Below are 24,870 nucleotides of genomic sequence, written 5' to 3'. Positions count from 1 at the left end.
GGGGCGGGGTTGGTCTCTTTTTTCTAGCTCATCTTGAAGTACCTCCAGGGCTTTGTCCTGTGGAATATATGCACATCTAAAGTGGGTGGGGGGAATCCTCTGCATGTAGTTGGATATTGTTTATATGGTTTAAAAAATCCATAGTGTCCCTGGGGTAGGAGCTTGTCTTCTGAACCAAGGGCTTAAGGAAAAGGTCCAAATATTGGACTATAGGTTCTAAAATGGACCTGCAACCTAAGACAGGGATATTTGTATTTTAGGTAACAAACAAAATTGAAGCACCCTTTCCTCTGAGTGCAGAAGGAAGTCATATGTAGATTTGTTCAGAAAATCACACAAGATACTTGTGCCATTTAAATGCACCAATGAGAGCACAGGGCTTCAGGGGGATGTTCTTTTTAAAAATGAGACAGAAGGGCTGGCTTTAGCCATGCCCTTCCACTTTTGCTTGACCAGCTGGGTTATTGATAATACAGAAAGCGTTTTCGGGAATGTCACTGTGACAAGCCTATGTTTTTCATACTTTCTTTTGGGCAAGGACCCTAGCACATGCTGAAATCTATGCCTTCACAGAGCAGTGGACAGCCCTCATCATGCCTTTCTGTTATAAATAAATTTATGTTGTTTTCTAAAAAGAACTGCAATACAGCTTCATGTAAAAGTTTAAATAAAAACAGTGAAGTTACCTAATCTCAGGAATTTTCTGAAAGGGTGAAGTCAATTTAAACTACCCTGAAGGACCATTCAGTTTCCTATCTGTGTCTGAAGTGCCATATTACCCATTGAACATAACCATCTTCCTGTTTAAAATCTCTTGCCACTTGAACAGATTAATATGCTGCATTAACGTATCAAGGGTGGATCAAGCCAGATTAGAAAGAGCTGCTGTGCAAGCCGTGCACACGCATGGGCAGGGTGCACATAGACAAAATGGCAAAATGTACACAGAAAATTATTTACATGAGTGAGTGCTTTGGCCAGCATAACCTTTAAACCAGCAGGAATAGATATGGTATGGAGATGAAAAACATGATAGGAAACAATCCATGCAGCAAGCCAGTACACATGAAACAGGTTGGCATGTAGCAATCATGCCTAGGCAGTTTTGAATTCCCTCCATGTGAGATCTTGCTTTATTGTTTCGCTTATGACTATAGCAGAAGTGTATAAATTCTTTAAAAAGACCCATGTATATTTTATCAGTGATCTAAATCCTAAATATTTCTCATGCCCATTTTTGCATATAAATTCTTTATTCCTGTGTCTGCATCAACTAGGCCCTCAGGGAGTCAGCATATCAACTGCCTCTGCTCCCAAGTTCCCATGGAGAATATGCCTTTTTAGATTCCAGCAGCACTCCTTTTCTCGTTGATGCAGAAACATGATTAAAAATTGAATTTCCATAAAGCTATAGTATAAACGGCTATTGATAAGAAGATAACTGGAGCAGTTGCCATAGAAACTGAAAATACTGTGGTGCAATCTTATGAAAACGAAACGTAATCCAGAAGCAATCACTCCTGTTGCTACAGTGTTTCTGATTTCTACCTAACTGGTATTGTCTAAATCCTAGTCTTTCTCCAATCCTTAACCATATTGGAAAAAGAAACCCACAAAAATCTCATGGTGGAACTAGAGTGCATCCTGTAAATTTGCAATGATTGTGTGTAGCCTTTCTAATTAGCAGAATCTAAGCTTCAGAATTTGAGCATCTGGGCTTTGTGGGTATCTAATACAGTATTCTAGAACATAACATTTTAAACAACAGCCAATTTGAGATTATGAATTGTAACCTGCAGTCAACAAAGCTATCAAACTAAACTGAGTAGCATTTGTCTCAAGATGGCAATACTGCCTTGTATATTCCAGGCTCCTTTCATGCTAATTTGTTTCTATGGCAACAGGTTTCTTGCCTTATCATTTTAGCAACAGGTGACTGCTTTGGCAATGAGTTTGAACATCTGTAACAGTATTGCGTATTTTTGTTGCCTATAGTTGTCCATTCTCAGTGCTATTTAAGAGTGTCTATTTAAGAGATCAGCTCCTGCAGTAGGGTTGCCGGGACACCCCCTAGCCACTAGTGATAAATTGGGGAGGGGGGTTAGGGCTGCCTGATCCAGGTTGGGAAATTCCTGGAGATTTAGAGATGGAGCCTGGGGAGAACAGGGACCTCAGTGGGGTAAAATGCCATAGAGTCCACCCTCCAAAGCATCCATTTTCTCCAGGGGAACTGATCTCTGTAGTCTGGAGATGAGCTGTAATTCCAGGGGATTCCCCAGGCCCCACCTAGAAGCTGGCATCCCTATCCTGCAACCAGAATCCACCATATTAGATCGTGGCCCAACAAACAGGTGTTCATCTAGAAGCCCAGTGAAAGTCAATTCCTAAAGCAGAGATGACTAGAAGACAGACTGCAGGGGGACAGTGGGACCCGCTAGTTGCTAGGATTCTTGTGAAGAATGTTGGATGGAGTAGCCCTTGGCCTGCAGTAGACTACAGATGTCAAAGCGAGATGACAAGATTGCATGAACTTCTGAGAACATGCAATCTCATCAACACCTTCTCGCTTTGACATCTGTAGTATACTGCAGGGTTTTTATAATAGGGTCCTGTTCTTATTTAATGCAACACATTTATTTCAGTGTGCACTGCAACAAGTCCTGAGGTAGCTCACTATGGCTTCAGTTTAAAAACTCAGGAAACGTACATTAGGGATTATGACTAGCTGCTAAAATCTGAGACCCACTATTCTGAGTTTATATGGGCAACCAATGCCAGAACATATGTACATATTTCAGATAATGGAATAACATTACGTATTTGGTGTAGCTGGGCATTTAAGAACGTAAGAAGAGCCCCCGAGTTCATCTAGCTCAGATCTTATTTTCTACTGTGGCCTGTTAGATGCCTTTGAACATCTACAGAAGTACAAAGGGCTATTGCAGCACACACTGTGGGAAGACTGAACAATTTTAAATGTATGTTATTACAGGAGCGGCTTTATTTGGTGACACTCAAATTATCTCGCTAAGCACAAATGTCAAAGCGCACAATGATGCTATGGTGAAGGCCTTGTACACTACCTGCAAGATCTTGCCCCGTGTTTTTTTCCTGAAGAAAACCTGCTTGCATTGCTGCTTTTCCATAAGGTTCTGGAATGCAAGCAACTGCATTTTGCAAGCTTTCCTTTCTACTTGTGGCTTCTGTTTTCCATAACTTGTATATGGCTACCATTAGGATATCTGGGATAGCTGAGGAATATTCTTAAGATATCCAAAGGGGAGCCAAGAACAGTATGGGGAGCTGTCAAACTGGGCAAACCTCACAGCCTTTTCTCAGGCATCTTGTTAAGAGCTTTAAAAGGGCTCATGAATTGTTCATTTGTCTGCCATATGAAAAATACTCGAAATATGCGTTGTTAAAGAATTATAGTACAATCTGGCTCCTCACCGCTGGTATCTTTCTGTGCAGCTGCCCTTAATTCCAGAGCAAGCATGTGAGACTGAGTTTATGTTCTTTAATGCCTGTGGATTATGTCCTCAATAATTTTTAGCAGAGGGTCTACTAATAGCTCTATTATTCTTGAACGAGACTTTGGAGAATGTGGCACACACCCCAGCTGAGGGGAGGGATCAGGTGTGAACGCAAGTGTGGGAAAAAAAGCAGGTTAGGAATTTGGGACAGAGGAAGTGTAAAGCTGGGAAACAAAGCCGTGGCTGAAGATGAAGCACCTAGCAATATGAGATGTTTCCCTTTCTGAAGGTATAATGTAGGATTGTGGGCTTGTAGCCTTGTAGAAGTGCTTCTTTGTCTCCACCTGTAGTTTACTTCTTGCATATTTGTAAATAAAGAAAATAGTACAAAGAAACTATTTGTACAAAATAGTACAAAGAAACCAGGGCCCAGTTGCTTTGGTCCTGGACCTTATCACCATTCTGATAAATGTGCAGCACACACTGGTATTTAACTTCCTTGACTAATGCCTGTAAAGGCCTTTTAAGCAAAGATCTAGCAACATATACTGGTGGTATCTGATTTAAGGAAAAAAAATTGAATCAATGGGTGGTATATATTTGTGGCCTGATTCAGCAAGACAATTCTTAGCTGGAACCTTTTGTGTGTGTGTGTGGGGAAAAGTCTTTCACTGTTTAAGTCAACTACTTCTCATATAAAAATGTTCACCTAGGCTTTCAGTACCTCCTTATGTAACTCTCAGGTGTTTTCATGGCTGGTGTGTCTACGGTTGCCTTCTTTTTTATGGACAGATTTTGTACCTTGAATAAGCAAGGATCACACCAACATCAGCAAGCAAAGTCCCCCTCCCCCAACTCTGAACAGATGCTAAAAGCACACAGGTTTTAAGCCAGTGTGGCATAGCGGTGTAGAGCCTTGGAGACCTCATTCAGATGTCCATTCAGGCACAAAACTCACTAGGATAGTGACGAGCACACCTACTATCCATCATCAGAATTATACATACTATATGTAAAGAGCCAGCAGCAAAATGAAAACCTAAAGTCTTCCAGGACAGATGAGAGCTCCCAGTCTCAATGAGGAATTTTATCTTTATTTTTGTATGATATTAGCACAATAAACTCACATAGTAGCATTGATTCTTTACTTATTTAACAAAATACATTTATAACAATTTACAAATAGTTTTTTTCATTTTAAAACAATGCATAACATCTTATTAGAACACAATACTTTATATAGAATTCTCATTTAAAAACATAGTTCATATTTTTATCCAATTTATTTTTTTTCTCAGTAAAGCACTGCCTGACAAAGAAATTGGTGCCCTGTTTTAGCAAGAAAAAACTAGAAGTTGCCACCGGTCAATTAATTTGATTTGTTTGAAATTAAGGTATCAGTGGAATGTAAACAAAGGTTAATTTTACAAAAGGCTCCAAAATGATATACATAGAGAAGTCCATAGTCCCAATGTATATCTTATTACATTTCCAGTTCTTTAATGTAATAATGTTTCTGAGAAGCCATTATTAAAAAGAGTAGCCTTTGGCACTTCTGAGTTAAAAAAGAGTATTGTCAATATTTTATGTAAAGAATGCAATCACAATGATTTTGCAAGATCTTTAAAATTGTTTTGTTAGTTAAGTAGGAAAAGTTGAGATAGGAAAAACAGCGTCCTGCACTTGAAAGAATGCAGTGAACTCCAGAGTCCCGAAAGCAACACGTGATACCTTGATATGGCAAGTTAACTCAAAGGAAGTGAAAGAAGAAAAGCAACTACTCCCACCCCCAAACACATGTACTGTTGACAAAATAAGCTGCTTTGCCAGACGTGCTAATATCTAGTCTAGTATTATTGCAGTTGCTTAATTGTCATTTTCCATTTGCCTTTCTTATCACTTGTCTCCAACACCCTAGTTATGTTGTGATTGCATTCTACCTGCTCTGTGAAAACTCTTTCTACGTGGTGTTGCTAAACTAAGCTATAACCCATCAATCCAAGTGTAAAAAAATCCAAAATGCCAAGCATTTACAAATTTGTGTTCAGTCACTTTTTGTTGTTGTTAAAAAATGAGTGTTAGTATAAATGGAAAATAATTACCCATATCCTGTAAGGAAGATCTGCATAAAGATTGCCATACTGGATTGGGATCTGTAGGTGCAGTAAGATGCTGGACTTGAAAACCAGTGGCTGGATGCCTGCATCCAGCAACCAGAACTGTATTGGTTCTTAGTGATGGACTGGGGACCACATGTATAGAGACCCACACAGTGGATATGGTATGTGGATATATATCCAGATCTGTATGGGCATTCCAACATGTCAAAAATTGTGTGAATTTGCAGTATCGTCCAATCTACCTTCCACTACTGACAAGAATATGCATTCCAGTTCTTTCTCTGTGCCCAATGCCCAGTTTTAACCTATTGTTCCACACGACTCTCTTTAGATTAAAATACACTCCCCTTTTGTGGAAGAGCACAGAAGGCTGAGGGAGTTGGGAATGTTTAGTCTGGAGAAGAGGAGGTTGAGGGGGGACATGATTGCTCTCTTTAAGTATCTGAAGGGCTGTCACATAGAGGACGGCAGGGAGCTGTTCCTGTTGGCAGCAGAGGATAGGACTTGAAATAATGGGTTTAAATTGTGGGAGGAGAGGTACTGGCTGGATATTAGGGAAAAGTTTTTACAGTAAGAGTTGTTCGACAGTGGAATCAGCTACCTAGGGGGGTGGTGAGCTCTCCCTCAATTGCATCTTTAAGCAGAGGCTGGACAAGCACTTGTCAGGGATACTCTAGGCTGATCCTGCATTAAGCAGGGGGTTGGACTAGATGGCCTGTATGGCCCCTTCCAACTCTATGATTCTATGAATTTGTAGGTACCAAATCCAAGGTTACACCAACTTAATGGCTAGCTAAGTGATCTCAAACAGGACTGAAAAATACTTTGAGACCTTGGAGAATCACTGCTAGATTGGGCTGGAGAGCCAGAATAGACATGATATAGGAAATCCGGGTGTGAATCCCTGCTCTCTGGATGCACCTAAACAAGTCACGATCTCAGCGTAACTTCCTGCACACAGTTATAGTAAGGATAATGTGACCATCTGAGCTCCTTGGAAAAAGAGTATGAAACAAAATACAACATAATAACTGAAGCTGATTTTGCATCATTCTTGTTACAAGAATGAAGCTGCTTTGTATCTATATCTTTTGAGTTTATTGTGTTGTGGAATTGGCTACAGGTTCCCCAAATGGTTGATTTGTTCAAAAATATTTTAAGCCCACACTTTCCGAAACCTATGGAACCTACCTTGGGCTGTTCCTATGATTTTCAACATCTACAACTGGGCATACCATCACTGAAAACTACATTCCTTAACCATGACTTAAGGAATCTATGTGTTTCCTTTCACTGCATGTTCCATTGATTGTACTGCTTCCAAATTAGTAGATTTTCTCCTTATAATGCCATCACAATTTCATCTCACTGAAAATGAGTTCCTGGGAACCTAGGTGAAAACTGTTTTCACTGTTGAGATCCCTAACTGAAAACAATGTTTAATAAGGCTGTTTGCTGAATATGATGCGATCCATCATACAATGAGGCATTTGCAAGTTGATTTTGCCATTAAAACCCATTTAAAATTTTAAAATAAAGATCACCCAAATGAGCTGGAAATGGTCATCATATCCCTTGCAAAGTGAGGCAACGATGGTTGGGTGACAGCTTGGTTGATTAATCAATAGTTTGCCCCAACTGATATGGCCAGCCCATCCATTGGATAGGACATTTGCCCAAAGTACCAAGACTACTATACGGATAACTAGGTAGCCAGCTTCCTGAAATCTGAGCCATTGCTGCTACCCTCATTAAAGTTGCCATATTCTATCTGGGATATGGCTCTTGTTCCCTTAAGAAGTTCCACAATGGTAAAAGGATGTAACAACAACAAAAAAAGTATCAGCAAAATGCCACTTTGTTTAGAGTGAGTAAAAGGGCAAAAACATGGTAACCTGAATATCCAGCATCTTGGCAGCTGCTATTTCATTTCAGGCCCTGTCCGTAGGTGCTGAGGGAGGGTATTTTGATTGCCTTACATTCTCTGATCATGCTCCCCAGTCATGCTTAGGTTAACCTCTAGAGATAGAGGATGGATCCTGAACACTGAAGAGGGTAGGAGGGCATGCAAACTTATGCACAGGCTCACAGCTTGTCAAGGATTTCCCTCTACCTAATATCAGCCCAGTTCATTCACTAGGCAGCCTGAGTTGTAATATTATTTTCATCTTTACAACATGGTTGCAGTTATCACTGTTGAGCATTAGCTAGTCAGAAATGAACAAAAAAGGAAAGATCAGTAATAAGACAAATTTCAAAATGGTTAAAAAACTATAGGCTGTGAAAAAGTGCAATAAAATCTCCTGTTTGGAAAATATATTCCCCCAATTCAAACCAGTTCCCAGTTAGCTCACTATGAAGTGCCATTTTCATTAGTAGCACCTGTAACTAAACACTGTTTGGAGAGCAGCAGCAAAACTTACCAGGAGATAAAATTATTCTGTTTTCATGGTACATTACCCACATTTTTTGTTCTGGTAAACATTTCAAAGAACTACACAAAACCTTTGCAACCTTCTAATGTGAAAGATCCACTACAACAAATGTCATGTGTCTGTAGAGCCGAACAGGTATGTATGTTTTCCAAAAATGTTAAGGTAGAATCAGCACTGACTTGTATTAAATTTTGGTGCAAAACCCGCAAAGGTGAACAATACAACACTGGTACAGCTTTTGTTGTTAAAAAAACCCTTCTCCCATTTGTCCTTGGACCTCCATATGTAGCTATATATAAATAAAAACATTGGCACATTCAGGAAATAAGGTGTCTAGATTTAAGATCACTGCTTTTGTTGACATCATTCCCACTGGAGAAATAACCGGAATCCAAACAAAAATAAAAACAAATCCCAAACCGAAGACCTATTAGGAAACCTTTCCTGTCAGTTAGGTTCTTGCATTGTGCTTCCCCCCACCCCGCGACATGAAATCCACAAACTCATGCACAATCACTACACATCAGCAACATCCAAAACCAGTCAGGCTGATGGTTGATATTTTGGCACATTGAGATTATTTCAGCATCAGCTCAAAAATAAAGAGAGCACAAAAGCTCGTGCCGAACAGTATTGGTTGTTAGTGGCATTGCTTAGCTGGAGTCATCAGCTTTCATTCTTTGTAAGCTCTTGTTGGAGATGTTCCTTTGTAGAAGATGTTCCTGGTATTTTCTGGGCTGCTGCCTCTTTCAGGAATTAAAATGATATTACCTTTTCTTCGAAGTGTGGAGTCACGGCTAGAGGAAATGGACAGGGTTTCTGAACCAATCTCACTGCCTTCCACCGGTGTGACCCTTATCGTAGTTATCCCATGGTGGTGGTGCTCACTGTTATCAATGTTGCTCCTTTTTCTGTCACTGGATCCATAACTGTCTTTCAGAGATTCACAGCTCTCAGAGTCCCTGTTCAGATCATTTAGCTCATATGTTTGGCGAAGGCTTCCTTTTTCAGGGGCTTTCCACTTCCAGGAGCCACTCCCTTCCCCTTCCGATGGCATCTGAATTATAGGCCTGCTATTTTCAGGATGGGCCTCCACTCTTACTATACCGCTTGGCTCGTGGTCTGTCAAGGTTTTATATCGAATGGCTCCTGTACAGGTGACTGTGCTGCCCTCAGAGCTGTTAGGGCTGCCCTGAAGCACCCCTTGTTGCTTGGACATGGCTATGACCTGCATGATTCTTGGCTGGCTGTTGGTTCTGCACCCGACAGTCTTCTCAGCAGCTTTCAACCACTTAGCTCTAGCTGTGCTAGTTTTTGGAGATGTGTTGATGTTCTCCTGTGTCTCTTCAGGAATATGCACAAGCTGTGAAGAACCGGGGCGTGACTGAATAGAGACCCTTGGCCCACCAGAAAGACCGGCACTGTTACAGGCCGGCACACTACCAGGTTGAATTTTCAGGTACTGATTGGTAGGCCCATGATGATCCCCATTAACTCCTACTCTGGACGGCTCCGAGCTTGACCTCATTTCAATTGCTCTAGGTGATGACTGTCCAGAATCTGTCTCTATTACCTGCAGGGACAACTTTCGACTTTCGTTCTTGTTCTTCCATTGGGAGAGAAGCTGCTTGGAGCGGGCCGAATCCATAGATGCGTGAATTGTTGCATTCCGACGAGCTGACTCTTCCATTGCGGGTGTATTGGCTCTTGGCAAAGTGTTACTGAAAGTTACCATGTTCTCCTTTCCCATCGGACTTCGTGGTGTTATAATCTCCACATCAGCATTTGCTCTTTTGAGGTTAGTCAGGGAGCCGGTTTCTCTGTGGTTCCTATTTAACAAACTCTCGGCATGGTGAGTGGAGATAGCATCGTTGCTACTGCCATTTTTACTGGGCAAAATTCTACTGGCATCTTGGCTCAGGTCGGTCAAAGACCTTAACGGTTCTCTGTGCTGATTCTGATGGAACACGTTCTCTTCACTTGGCAGAAAGTTCCCCACAGCATACAGGCCCTGGTAGTAGGAGAAAAATAGGATCCCATTATGCAAAACAAGTATTTATAGTTGCTTTAATCATGGTAGCTTCTCATGTGCAGTATTTCAGCCACAATATAACACTACCAAAATGCTCTTATGTATGCTCAGATGTTAATTTTCTGTTGGACCATTCATACAGGACTTTCTAATGAGTCTTTTGAATTATCTGCCTGCTTAAGGATGCCCAAGAAGAGAACTGAATAGGCAAAGAGAGATGGAAGGGTTTACAGGATCTTTAACTTTTCTGTGTTCCTACAGAAGGACAACGAGCTGTCATACATCATGCCATCCTCAGAACAGCTACCCCCTTCTATTCTAAGGCAACAGTAACTCACTGATTCTGACAGAAGCTATCTTTTGCTAATAGCAAGGAAAGAGCAGCTGCTGCCAGAGGATATAAAGTACTACAGGTTAGAAAGAACTGGAAATTGTGGCTCTAAACATTATTTGGTGTGCAACAGCTCCTCCTTCTCTAGGGGCATGCAAGTAAGTCAGTCCTGAGAGCTTCTCTCCCTCTTTACTTGTTTTGGTTGTTGTTGGAAAGGATTCTGCTCCCTTGCGGATTCTAAAACAGGCAGCAGGAAACTGGAAGTATGATTAACTACATTTATATCCCACCCTTTTCCTATCCAGGCAGGCTTGGATATGCTAGGCTTCACTATAATCAATTTATGCCCTTCCAACCATACATAAAACTCTGCCTTTCAAAGCCAATCTTTTGCTACATGATCAGCAACCTCTATCCATTTTCTTAAGCTGCTCAATATGGGAAATTGGTAGGAGCCATTCAAAAGCAGTACATGAAAAAATCCTGTGCAGTTCTAGTGTTCTGAGAAACCAATACAGACGGCATGCAACATGCGCAATTGTCTCCAAATGTCATCCTACTTATTTCTTCAGAATTTTGGTTTACTCCCACCTTCCTACTAAAAAACTGCTTAAATGGTTTTAAAAGTAAAGATTTTAAAACAAATGAGACAACAGACTATTAAAAACAACAAATCATGTAGAAGCAGCCCTACACCATCAATGATCAAAACAGTAATTAAAAAAGCAGTTCCTATCCTCTGCATCTACTTTGACAGCTTTGCAACCTGGTTTATTAATCCTTGCCTTGACCTAATTAATTTTCAGCTCAAAGGCTGAAACCTTCTACTGCTTTAATAACCCTGGAATGCAATATCTAGGTAAGAGAGAAATTCCTCAGTTTCAATTTGTGCAGAACCACAGTGTGGTTTTCGGCTACACTCTGTTTACACATTTGATGACCCATTTATATATGTATATTTACACCCACACCCCTGTGAAAGTTGGAATACTACAATGTTAATTCATATTCACTGTATTGCATACTCTACCATGGTTCCGTATGTGATTGTTGCTGTTAAAGCTGACCTTATTAGCTTAATTCTAGAAGGGTAGCCATGTTAGTCTATTGTAGCAAAATAAAACTGTCCCGAGCTGGCGCATTCCGTCACAGGCTCGGGTCTCCCTCCCCCCTGCTAGTGCCCGAAAGGATGAGCGTGATGTCTGCCAAGGCCAGTCAGCCCCCCAAATGGCTCTGGAGCTTGACTGCCGGCTCGGAGCACCGGAGCTTGCTCCGAGCCGGACTGCTGGCTCTGGAGCTTGACTGCCAGCAGAGGAGCAGGTGACAGCTCCGAGGCCCCCCAACATAGCCGACGTATACTGGCATCCCGCCACGGCCCTGAAGCACACCACCTTTCCGGGGAGGGAGGGAGGAGGAAGAGGAGGAGGAAGAGGAAGGTGAAGAGGAAGAAGAGGAGGAAGAAGAGGAGTTGGTTTTTATATGCCAACTTCTATATGCCGACTAGTAAGCAAAGTCTTTCACCAATAGCCGAAAGTACATCTTTGCTTACTAGCGCAAGACCGGCCCTTCTCAGGCTACGATTTGGATTCTTTCATTCTTGTATATATGGAGACACAGTAGGGGTTCTGTATGTGTTTTGATGGGGGTTTATTGTACAGCACCTTGTGAGGTTTTTTTTGCATCTAATGACTATATCTCATCTCTTTAGTTTACTACAGTAAAATTTTTGATAGTGTTTCAACATAAGAATTGTGAGCTACGTGCTGTTCATTTTGTTTAAGCTTGACTAAGTACAGCCTAGGGGATTCTTTGTTTGTATTTAGGAATTTCAGCCTGGCAACTGCAAGGAGCCCATGATCTCCCATGAAATCCCGGAATTGCCATGGTACAAGTTGGCTACTGACATTTTTGACATTGCTGGCCAGTCCTACCTGATAGTTGTTGACGATTATCCTAAATACCCTGAAGTTATGCTGCTCCCTGACAGGACGGCTGACATAGTGGTGGACAAGTTGTGACACAATGGTGGCCAAGTTGCAAGCTTTGTTTGCTCGACATGGTATCCCTAAAGAGCTCATTTGCGACCATCTCTCATTTGCAAGTTCCGTGGTGAAACCCTTCACATTTGAATGGGGTATTTCCATTACCCACTCCAGCCCTGGCTATCCCCAATCCAATGGTCAGGCTGAGCGCATGATTCAAACCATGTCTTCCAGAACTAGAAGTAAGCATTGTGCATGATAGGGCCACAGCTACTAAGTTTCTTACGAGCAGAGATTGTGCATCTGAGAGCCTGTAGACTTGGAATGGTTAGGGACAGATGGAATATGTTGGGCTGGTCTTTTTCATCCCCCCCTTCTTTCCCTCATCTGTGTCAGTGACGGAAGGCAAGAGCAGCATATCTCAGCATATCCCCCGCTCCTTGCTCTCTTCGCCCACACACAGAACCGCCACACCCTGACCTTACACAAATGGAGAACAGGGTTGTACCTCATAACGTCTATGTATACATAAAGCAAAACTATACACAAGTATATACAAGTCCATTGCCACCTTAATGACTAAATTTATTCCAGAACATGCTTTTGAGAGTCAGAGCCTTGTCAGAGGGATGAGGAAACTGGTTTGCTTAAGTTCCTTACAGTATCCTGGAGTAATAACTGGGATGCTGGAGTACAGATTTCCTAACCTTTCCCCCCCTTCTCCCTGTATGCCTCACTGCCTCCAGCCTGTGTTTTTTCTGTTTGGATTGTTAGACCCCCTTATATTTTTCAAATGCATCTGTTTATTTTCAGATGCAAGGGTTAAATAACGTTGTATTGTCAATTAACTGTAAGATATTTTGCAAACAATATTATTTATTGATTAGCCAATATTATTTATTTTGAACATCTGCACTGTACTTACCAAATAAAGAGCAACGCCACCTCCAATTAAAAAGCCACAGTAAACATCAACTGGATGGTTTTTGTATTGGGTGATGCGAGTTAGTCCACAGATAATCCCACAGATGATAAATGCAAAGACTAGAAGTGGTTTCAGAAGTTTAGAGGAGTCGGTTAAAGTAGAATTGAAGTACATCTTTAAAACAAAATACATTAAAAAAACATTTGAGTAAAAAAAAATGGAAGTAACTGGCATTGCAATTCTAAGCAGAATTACCTCCCTTCGGAGGCCGCTGAAGTTAATGGACATAGAAGGGTGTAACTCTGCTTAAGACTGTATTGCAAGCCAGTCACCAAACTCACTTCAGTTCTTACTGCCTATATTTTTTGGAAATGTGGAGATCTAAGGACTGGCCTCACAAAAGCCTCTTCCTAATTAGTCTTATAAAATAAGAAGGTCTATCCCTTCATTAGCAAAGAACACCAACTGAAGGGCCAAAGGCTTGTATGCCTTTGGTTAATTCCAGTGGTTAATTCCAGAATTGTGTGCTGCATGCACTATGAATAGAAATCTTAATCAGAGGTACAAATATATAAAATCTCTCCCATATTGTTATAAAACTTAGAATATTCAGCTATGGATAAGTATTCTGTAGCTAATCTTTGTGAGAAGTTCTTTGAAATGTGTAGGGCACTTAATCCCTTGGCCTGTGTGTGTGTGCTGGCCCCATAAGGAAACCACTCATGAGAACTGCTAATTGCATGTATTAGTAGCAAAAGGTAATGAACAAATTAGCTCTTGTCAGGGCTGGCAAACCTGAGGCAGGCTGGCAGTCAAGCCAAGGATGAAGGCAGGCAAGGCAGTCTGTGAATACTTCAGTCAGTGCTCAGCCAATAGCTGCTCTAACTGAAAAGCCCATCAGCTTCACAGGGGCCAGCTGGTCCTCTCATATCACCTGATCCCTGGTGAGCTAGTAGCTACAATGCTACCTCTGACCATCTACAGTAGTGGTGCTGAAATACAGCAAAAAAGCATTTTGAATTCTTCTCCAGCTCAGATTGTATCAGAACCACAGAATACCTACACTTCGTCTTCCTCCCTGCCCCCACTTACCTGCTAATAGAAAACAGCAGTAAGGGGGAAGCCTCTTTCTTCCCTTCCCTGTCCACCTTCACAGAGTGGACACCTTGTGGGCTATATATCCCAGAGGGCAGCAGAGGTTCCTCAGAAGCTGCTTGTGAAGGAAGGGGAGACCAGTAGGGGTAGAGGCAGAAACACTCTGCTTGCCCAACTCTAGCATCAGTAGGGACTATGAAGGGGAGGGAGAGAGTGCAAGGACTCTTCCCAGTCCTTGTTGAGCTCAGAACAGGATTTAGGAACGGCCTAATAGATTTGCCTTCCCAAGCCTTACTCCAATCTGAGCCCATTTCTAATAAAAGCCACGGCACTTTGCTTGGCACTGCCGTATGGAACTGCTGTACCAAAACCTGAAGACAGTCTCTAATCTGCAAAGACTGAAAAGTAGTTTTCCAACATCTAAGCCTAAAGCGGCTGCTTGTTTAATAATCCACTCAAACATAAACATTATCATTACCAAGGGTCTATTAATTCTTGGATATGAAGGATTTGTAGTCATTTGAACTGGTTGCATAAAATAGTGTTTTTTAAAACATTGGTTTAAAAAGCATGGGAGAGAAAATATTTCTTGAAAGGGTTTCTTTTTCCATTTTTCTAAAAATTACCACTTTCTTCTTATTTTAGACCAGGATGAGGGGGGGATTAGAAATAATCCAGTCTTTTCTCACCTTTTCTGGCATCACTAGTTTTAATCCATCTTGCTTTAAAATTGACATTAAATGACATTTTGACTTTCCCCTTGTAGAAACTCTTATGAGGAGGCTTAATTACTTACCGAAACATACACAGCTGCAAAGGCTGCCAGAGTAGCATGTTCCGAAGGGAATGACTTTCTGCAAGGGAAGGACACCCAAATTAAATTTCTCACTTAAAATACATTCTGCTAAGGTTGGGTTTTAAAAATAGCCCAAGCACTGGGTGGTCCAGTCCTTTTAAAGTACAAGATGCAATCAAGGAAATGAAAATAGGATTGCTGGAAAGTTGTTGTTGTTTTTATTTAATTTTGTTTTATGTTATGTTATTTTTGTACATTTACTTTTGGTGAATTGGAGCGATTCTCTCCAGAATAGCTGCTATATCCCATATTAACAAATAACATATTTTGATTGGAAAGATTAAATTTCTCATCTCGTCATTTTACTTCTTGAGTTTTTTTTACAGTAATGGAGGAAATTCTACAATTACATGAATCAGTAAAGTACAATTATACCTGGGATAAGATACGTAGTTGTACATTTTTTATTTCAACAGTCATCGGAGGAAAGGAAAAAGCTAAACCTTGAACCAACTGTTGCAAAACCAGAAGAACACCCCCCCCCCGCAGTCTACTACTCAATGGTATGTTGTTCTCTTTTTGCAGCCACTAGTCCATTTAGGTGTTTGGGTGTGTGGCAATCTACCTGAAGGCCACGTTCCAGTTGGTCTGAGCGTGCACATGTTGCCTTCCAAGGAGCTCTGGCACGATCATTCATGAAGAGGAAAGTACTTTATGTGCATAATGGCAATAACTCTCTGAATGTGATCATTTCCAAATGTAAGGCAGATTCACATCTATCACTTGATTCCTTATACTTCATCTCTCTGCACTGGATGATTTCTCAGCTGATCTGATTTCACTGAGTCACACATTATTTGAGGTGACCTGAGCAAAATGTGGGAAGCTCCACCTGTAGTGTTAGATCTGTTAATGGTCCATTCTCATATGCAACTCATCACTTGAGTGCCGCAACCACCAAGTGATGAACTGGCAGCAGTATGGGAAGTTTGGATTGCACTCACCCGGCCCAAACTACCATATACTTCTTTAGAACAGGTAGAATGTGATCCATATACAGACTAATGAAACCATTAAAATCCTGTGGGTTTTGAAAATTGGCAATCCCATATATGCACTCTTTCACCACCTCAAGACAAAACATTTGCATTACAGGATATGTCTGAAATGCTATGAGACACAAAAAGCCATAGTTTTGGAAGCTGCACTGTGCCTAAGGTAATACAACACAAGCCACAGCCTAGTAATTGTGACCAGATTCATTATATTGCTAAGGGCATTACTAAATGTCTGGCAGCTCTGTTAAAATCCCACCCTATCTCCAAGCAGTTCAGGTACTATGCACGACTCTCCTTCCCCATTTTGTCCTCACAACAAATCTGTGAGATAGGATAAGCTGAGAGAGACACAGAGAGAAATAGAGAGAGCTAGAGAGGATTTTCACATGAGGATTTTCCCTCGTCTGTGCAAGTTGGAGGATTTAAAAAATATGGTTTAGAGCAGGGCCTCTTAAACTTTTTCCACTCACGACCCCTTTTGGCCCAAGAAATATTTTTTACTCGACCCCGGGTATATAGGTATATAAAATAGGTATACAAATCAAACATTTACTGATAATATCGTATTTATTTTATTTAACACGCACCTGACCATAAGACACATCTAGTTTTAAGAGGAGGAAAACAAGAAAAAATCTGAGTTGCTCTCCTCCTCTGTGGAAGCCAGGGTCTCTCACTCTGACTGACGTCAGCTAGAGGACTCCTGACCGCTCTCCTCCTCAGCCTCTGCTCTGTTGTTCCGCCGTGCCCAGCCGGCTCTGTGCGGCCCCGCCTGCCTCCCAGCTGGCCATCGGGACGGGGAACGCTTGCTCGCGTCGTTCCGGTGTGCCCAGCCGGCTCTGTGCGGCCCCGCCTGCCTCCCAGCTGGCCGTCGGGCAGGAGAACGCCTGCTCACATAGTTCCAGCGCGCCCAGCCGGTTGGTCTTCCCCGGCTTCTGCGGGCAGTCCAGGCTGCTCGGCTCCTGCCCCGGATGGACCAAGCTAGGGTCCGTCTCGGGACACACATTCACTCCATAAGATGCACAGATATTTCCCCTCACTTTTGAGGAGAAAAAAAGTGTGTCTTATGGAGTGAAAAATACGGTAAATCATAAAGAAATGTATTTTAAAATTTTATTTTTTCCCCCAACCCCCACATTCAGTTATGCGACCCCATAGAGGGTCAAGACCCACAGTTTAAGAAGCTTTTGTTCAGAGGATGCATTTTTTAAGGAACATGGATCAAGTCATATTGGCCGTGTTAGCTTTTCTATGGTCTTTATGCATGGGAATTTTACCTTGGGTTTGACGCTCTGTTGACATCCACTTTTCCAATCCAAATTCTCAAATTGATATGCACAGGGAACTAACTGCCTCTGGGAAATCCCAAGTTAGATGTTAGAGTGCCATTCCCATTCATATCTCCCCAGCCAAAATGCGGACTAGTGGGGGAGTGGTTTGAGCAATGTCCTTGGTGACGCGCAGCTCGTGTCCTCTCCCTTTCATCCCCCTTATGCCTGATTGGCTGTGGCCGAAATGTAAACATGTCTATTGATGGATGCTTTATTTCTGTGTGGTCTGTGTATGTTGGAAAAGCCACTGATTTTTGTTTTGTTTCATGGTGCCAGTATATCTGTCTCCTTCCATTTCTAAGCAGTTCTCAAAGCCTCGCAAAGTTCATGCCCACAGCAGGCACCAGTAATATGGGCATTAGACAGTGTGAGTCACAAGGTGATTTTCAGATCTGTAATTGGCTGCTTTCCACAATGATTCCATTTCCATAGCCCAGGAAATCTTGCTGTGAGAACCCCCCCCCCCCATGTTGCCCATCACACATGCCATCTTTGTGGATATTGATCATCAACAAAAGTAGCATAAAAGCAGCTTTTTATCAGTTATAAATGCCACGAAAAACAACAGAATGTGTCTCAATGTGTGGCAGTATATTTGCTTTCATATTCAACACATTTGGGTGCAAGGCAAGAGGGATGTTCCTGGGAAAAGAGGGGGGGAACCCAAAACTAGACTGCTCTAAACACCAGGGAGAAATGGGGAGATTCCCTCGTGGCCTTGCCACTGCTGGCAAAATATGTGTGTATTAACCTCCCCACATCCAAGATAACAAAAGTGGGATGGCCAAGAACTACATTCAAAGTATCAAATCATAGATAATTCAATTACATTAATGAAAAAAATATTTTGTGCAACTTGGATGAGGGAGGGAAGAACAGGGGGAGAAATGAAGGAGACGGAAGATGGCTTGTGAGGTCCCGGGAATTTGCGGAAGTATGGGAGAGGGTGGTAAAGGAGGGACAGGGAGAGGAGAGTGGGAGAGGGAAACAAGCTGGTGGGCATCTTGGGGTGTGGAGAAGCCCGCAATTTGGCTTATGCACACAAATTCCTGTGTAAAACTTGGATAGGAAATTAAATTCGTATTAAAACAGGATCAGGACAATGCAAGGAAAGCCAAGGGTAGAACTGAGTTGAACCTCGAGGCAAAGGAAAGTTGTGCATAATCAAAATGAATAATCGGGTCAAAACAGAGGTGAATGTGAGTCGAAGTACCCATGCATAAATGACCTATGTTAGTCTTCTTTGAATAATTCGTGAAATCCTTGGCCTAAATTTCAGCTACTGATAAGTCTTTCTCATTTGAATATGTGTTTATAGGTCATTGTGTTTTCATGTGCCATAGTTCCTGCTGAAGTCAATACAAGTTTTTAGAAAACACCCATCAAATTGTGATGGCATTATCTTTCTCAGATGATTATTGTGTGTCTGTTGGGAGATGGTCTAAGAGCAAACGACAGCAATGCAACCATTGGCTGTTAAGAAACACAAGGCATATTTTAATCAGAAACAGATAAAGAAAATCTGCAGTGCTATCCTAAACAGAGTTAACACCTATCAAAGTCCATTTAAGTCTTAGAAGGGTCTAACTCTGCTTAGGAATGCACTGTCAGTCACTTGGGAATCTGTTTTGTTGGTAAGTTTCTTGTGGCTGCAGAAGGTGGTGGTGAATAACCAACATCCTTACTGACTGGCGCCATCTTACTTCATGCCTAAAATCTGAAAAGGATTTACTGAGAGAAGAATCTGCTGCTGTCTGCATATACATATGACTTCAGTTTACTTCTTGGTCATACATCATGTCAAAATACTGCATCTATGAGTCTTATGAAAACACTGAGTTTATCAAGAAGTGAATGTACAGAGAACTGGACAAAAACAACCAGCAAGCAACGAAGTCTAGATGGAGATAATAAATGCTGAATGAGAACACAGTCCAAGAAAGAGCATTTCTGTGTCTTACCTTCCATCACTGATGATGACGGGATCAGGTCCTGAGCAAATATCCTCCACAATGTAAGAATTTTCTGAGCAGGATACGTTTAGGGATGTATAGTTAGGTTTGCATACAGTCAGGAAGTATGGTGTCTGATACCCCGTTGACAACTGTATGATGTCAGTGATGAGAGCTGTGGCACAAAGGCCAAACACATGGACACCTAAAAGAAGCAGGAGAACCTGTGAGATGCTTTGCCTCATTAGAAATGCTACCGTATTGATGTATTCCATTTGGTTCTGTGGCTTGGATCTTCCAATGAATTGCTGACGAAGGGACTTCTGTCAGCAAAGTGGGAACTCCTCATCACCCTTCCCACTGCAGCCCAAGATGATCTCCAGACCGCTGAGCCCCAGGAACAGTAGGAAGGGCTAGTCAGACGTTAGTAGCAGGACTGGGAACATCTTCTAAAATTACCCCCCCACCCAATCTGTCACTGGAATTTTTCCATGGTATTCAGCACCAAATCTGACCCCCACTCTATTTGGCCTTTGGTTGCCCTATCATCTATGTTAAGGGTGCAGTAAAATCTCTGCTGGTTTCAGATTTTAAGAAAGCAGTGCTCCACATTTAAACGTTCAACCTCCCTTTAGATTTCATAGGTAAAGCACTAGATGATGCCATTTCCATCATGGAAGCTGATCAACACCAGGAAGGTTCAATTGTGTAGCGAAATACACTTCCAGTCTTTTAACTATAGCCTGGATAATACATTAGCCCTCCAGAATAAAGAAGATGCCTTATCTACCAATAGAGCAAAGCAAAATTAACAATGAAAAACTGGAACCTAGCTAAAGTTAACAAATATGATCATAAATATATAACTTGGATGAAAGTCCCAATGATTTTAATAGGACTTTCTTCCAAGTAACTTGTTGACATTGGGGTGTAAGCTGTGTGAGATAATCTAAGGGGTTCCCAACCTTATTGAGCCTGCTGACATTTTTTGAATGTTGACACAGTGTGGCTGGTGCAACCACAAAACGACTGCCACCAAATGACTTGGGCTATGGTGGCAGCTCCTGCCAAGGCAGCATTTTAAAGAATCTGCACAGCCATTCAGAAGCCTTGCTGGAGAAAAGCCCCATCTGGCCCCGTACACTTTCTAAAAACACTTGGTGAGTGCCAGGAAAGGTATCACTATGGGGACCACTGATTTATCTAGTTAGTATATTTTTATCCAGCCCTTCCTCCAAAGATCTCAGGGCAGCATACATAGTTCTCCCTTTTCCCATTTCAGCAGCACAACAATCCTGTGAGGTAGGCTGAAAGCAAGTTACTGGCCCAGGATCACCCAGAGAACTTCATAACAGAGTGAGTATTTGAAGCCAGCTCTCTCAGATCCTAGCCCAAGACCCTAACCATTACACTGCACTGGGGTTCTTCTTCTCTGGCTTTCATTACTGAAAAGTCAACAGAGTATTTTATTTATTTCTTTGTTTAATGCAAGAAAAATGCATGGGGCTGTGCAAATGGAAAGGTAGCTGTTCAAAACTTCAATAGCACAATGAAAAGGAAACATGGCAAGTGCTTCAGATTTATGCATTGACACTGACTATTAGGGTTGTGCAAAACATTTTTTTTAAAGTAAATTTTGGGTTCAGGTTTATTGAGCCTGATTTTTTTTTGTAAACCCGAAATAACCCAAATATCCACACCGGTAAAGGTGCATTTTGGCTTTATTTCTGTGGTTGCAAGGGACTTTCCTTAGTCAGCAAAGTTTGGTGAACTTTGGGAAAGGGGTCCAATTTTATGGGCCAGCAAAGGGGTCGCCCCCATCCTCCAGGCATTTGCAAGCCAAACTGTCCATCGGTTTTCAGATTCAGAAGTTCGGCATTGCCAAGGACTGGCAGAAAGAGCCGATTGGCAGGCTGGTTCCTCAAAGTCTGGGGGCTCCCTTTGTATCTGGGGTGCATAGCATGCTTTCCATGCAAATTAGCTTCCAAACTGAGGAAAATCGCTTAAATGCAAGAAAAATAAGGCACAGAATACATTTCTTTTGGTGGCAAATGACATCCTGTGAACAGTCCTTTATTATAGTCATCAAAAATCTCATTTCAAGAGATGGTCATGGTGCAGGGAAACGAAGCCACTACTTGGGGCAACCTTCATTGTGAAAGCAGGTATTCATGGGGAGGGAGCCAGCCAAAGTCTCAACCACGGGGGCTGTTTTGAAGGAGGCTGCACATCTGCGAGGGTAAGGAAGCCTGGTGGTGTAAGCAGCTGTCAAAGCCAGTTCTTTTTAGTTGGAGGGTATATCCCTCTGGACGAGACTGGGTGAGCCCCATGTTTTTAATAACCCTTATGATAGATGCAGATCAACCCACTGAATGGTTGTCAGACCAAGTTGGCTCCAATTACATGACCCCTACTTCACAAGGGCCCTAACAAAACCAGTCAAAAGACAGAAAAATGGGAGAAAGCACAGACCCATGCATCTGAGCAAAGATGAATAGCCAAACCCAAAAAAGCTGAATATCTATTCGGCTTTTTCGGGAATTGCCTATTCGGCCTCAGACAGATTCCCAGGTTTGGGTATTCAGTTTACCCAAAAAATGAATATTGCCAAAATGGCTAATTTTGTGTTTATTTTTGGTTCAGGTATATCAATATGCATAACCCTACTGAGTATGAGTAGAAGTATGTCCAAAGAATGAATATGGCTCTCATCAAAATCAGATATTCTTCAGCAAAAAGGCAACCCACCAACAAATCTGACTGCTCTCCTAAGGAAAGAGTTGAAGTTGCAGCCACCTGCATTGATATTAGCCTCAGCTCCAATCCCATTTCGACGTTTAGAAAGGCAGCAGTAGAGAATCCCTTCTCCCACCATGATCTGCAGTGACAAATGAAGGGTTCAGGGTCATTGTCACAGTTATTTATCACACCATCATTTGATCTGAAGGACTCACATCGAATTTGTAAGAGAATAACCATTTACTTAAGTTAGTAAAAGCGTTACACTGATGTAATGCAATTTCTATAAGTGAGGGCAGTGGAGTAGGTGGCATTGTTTGTTTATGAATACTCTTTGAGCACGTACCATACTTCTACAGTCTTACAAAAACTTTGTTTTCCAGAGAGACATTATGCTAGAGTTGACTGGAAACTCTGCATCACTAATTGTTTTTGTGAATGCCAAACAACACCTCCTGTTTTTGACATTTGCTGCAAACATACATGTTGCTGTTCTTTTCTGCTTCAATTTCCTTCTTCTTCTCCTTCAGTGCTGTCATTTGCCCTTAACTGCCATTTAATTCCACTGGCTAAGGAAACCTATGTGATTTTATTGGTGACATCATGATGAGATATCTGATATAATAATATTAGGGACATTTATGAACAAAATCATGTGTGGGTCATACTGAAAAGAGCTGAGGGAACAAAACCAGCACTGGAATAATGGATATGTTCAGTGAGGGGTGTGTGTGTGTAAATTTGTTTGCATGAACCATATTAATTTTAAGGCAAATTTCAGAAATGGAGAATATTTGGTGCATTCATTTCCTATGTATTTTAAACAGTTTTATCTCACCTTTCAGTCAGCAAAGATACTCAAGGCTAATTAAAAAAATGTGAACTATAAAAGCACAGGACAAAAAGAAACCAGTTAAACCAAATCAAAATTATGACGTGAATTCTTGTGAGTTCAGGGAACCAATAGGGTGATATATGATATAAACGTGGTTACTACAAGAACTAGTGTCACATGGAAGTAAAAAGAAAATGCCATGTGCTATTAATGAACTCACATTGGTTAGATTTCATTCTACCCAATTCCTGAGTCTGTAACCCTATGCCTATACTGTTCTTAGCCTCAATTATTTACAGAGAAAGGCAATAATTTCTCTTTTACCCATCCTCAACTGCAGAGGGGTGGTTCATGAGAAAAGAAAGAAAGAAATACTTGAGATGTAATTTCTGAAGAGAAGGTATATTAAATGGCTGTGCCAAAAGCATAATCAAAAAGGGTGAGTTTTGATGAGAGATTTTGAAGAAAGTGAGATATGTGATTTCCTACAGGTGTTCTGGGAGACAGTATGAGGCATAAGGGATCGCAAGGGGAAAAGAGCAGAGTTGTCTGAAGTAGCAGAAGACCTTGGACTGAGGGCAATGGAGCAGAAGCAGCAAAGATAGGAGAGTGGAGGCTAAGCCATGGAAAGCTTTGAGTTTGTACTGAGTTTGGGAGGGGACAAGAAGCCGGGATAGGAATTTAAGGTGTCTCTTCACATCATCAGAGCAATGGGAACTGAAGGATCCTTGGAACCAGCTACATGGAGGATGTAGTAGTCACATACAACATGATGTCCTTTAAATGCAAAACTGCAAATTCCAACCATCAAATAATGTCCTGCATCTGTGAACAACCCTGAAGCACTTAACGCTGAGTTGGGTGTATGTGAGTTATGGATTCTTCACACTTATCCCCTGAGTTTGTTTCCCAAACATTTTAAGTATAAAGCTATAAGGGCAAGAAATTTATTTGTAAAGCTTCTGTGAAAAACATAGGAATCAGTAGAAAACTGCTGATACAGCAGACTTCTCAGGATGTGGATAACACAGCACAGTGGTCTGACATCCCTGCAAGGCCGATAACCTCCTTCCAGCTGCACAATGTAATCTTAATGGATTTTTCTTATTCCCCCTACAGCAAAATAAGGGCACTGAAGGTTGTATAATTCTAGGAGAATGTAGATGATAAAGGGGACTTTGGGAATTCTACAGGCTGCAGAAAACAGACTTTAACAATCATACAACTCAATCTAGCCATTACAACGAAGGGACTTTGATCAAGAGCACAGTTATTTCTGCAGAATCCGCCACTGCTTCCCCGCCCCCCATTTTTTTTTTATTGAAATAAGAAATAAAGCACGTACAACATCCACTGCTTTTTGGAAGGTTCACTGGCTGCTGTGAACGAAGAGCCCACATAGAAGAGAACATTCTTCAATTTTAGAAGAGCAATATGGGAAAGAAATTAAATTCCAGCACACCCTCTTGTTGTGAACCAGAACAGCCAAACAAAGGCTCACTACAGGAGTGACCTGGTTCTAGAAATACTGAAGAGGGGAAAGAAGTATAGATATGCCAGCCATTCTAGAAAATCACACGTTCTATGGGAGTGTCCTCTTTTTTAATGGAAGCCATATGGCTCCCACTGGAAGATCTACAATTCTTGGGGGGCATTCACAATGTTAGGGGCAAATAGAGAGTATGCAAGATTTGAGGCAGCCCTTTCTCCCTACTTGCTATGGTTTCTGACAGCCAGTTGTTTTATACTGTCCGCCATGGCATGAG

The 24,870-nt window shown here is 41.6% G+C and overlaps 1 protein-coding gene across 1 annotated transcript in view; it reads right to left on the bottom strand.

Moving 5' to 3' along the window:
• Window positions 1–8,464: 8,464 nt before the first annotated feature.
• PLPPR4 (phospholipid phosphatase related 4) overlaps window positions 8,465–24,870 on the bottom strand; it is a 43,807-nt gene continuing 27,401 nt past the window's right edge. Inside the window, exons 3-7 of the mRNA XM_056844222.1 lie at window positions 22,279–22,408; window positions 19,540–19,735; window positions 15,190–15,247; window positions 13,299–13,472; window positions 8,465–10,039 (exon numbers count right to left, since the gene is read on the bottom strand). Of these exons, the coding sequence (XP_056700200.1) occupies window positions 8,702–10,039; window positions 13,299–13,472; window positions 15,190–15,247; window positions 19,540–19,735; window positions 22,279–22,408 (1,896 nt within the window). The 3' untranslated portion in view covers window positions 8,465–8,701. The remainder of the gene's footprint in view (window positions 10,040–13,298; window positions 13,473–15,189; window positions 15,248–19,539; window positions 19,736–22,278; window positions 22,409–24,870) is intronic.

This window comes from Euleptes europaea, chromosome 2 (assembly GCF_029931775.1).
Source record: "Euleptes europaea isolate rEulEur1 chromosome 2, rEulEur1.hap1, whole genome shotgun sequence".
NCBI classification, from domain to species: Eukaryota; Metazoa; Chordata; class Lepidosauria; order Squamata; family Sphaerodactylidae; genus Euleptes; species Euleptes europaea.
This window is presented reverse-complemented; position numbering and strand designations above follow the sequence as displayed.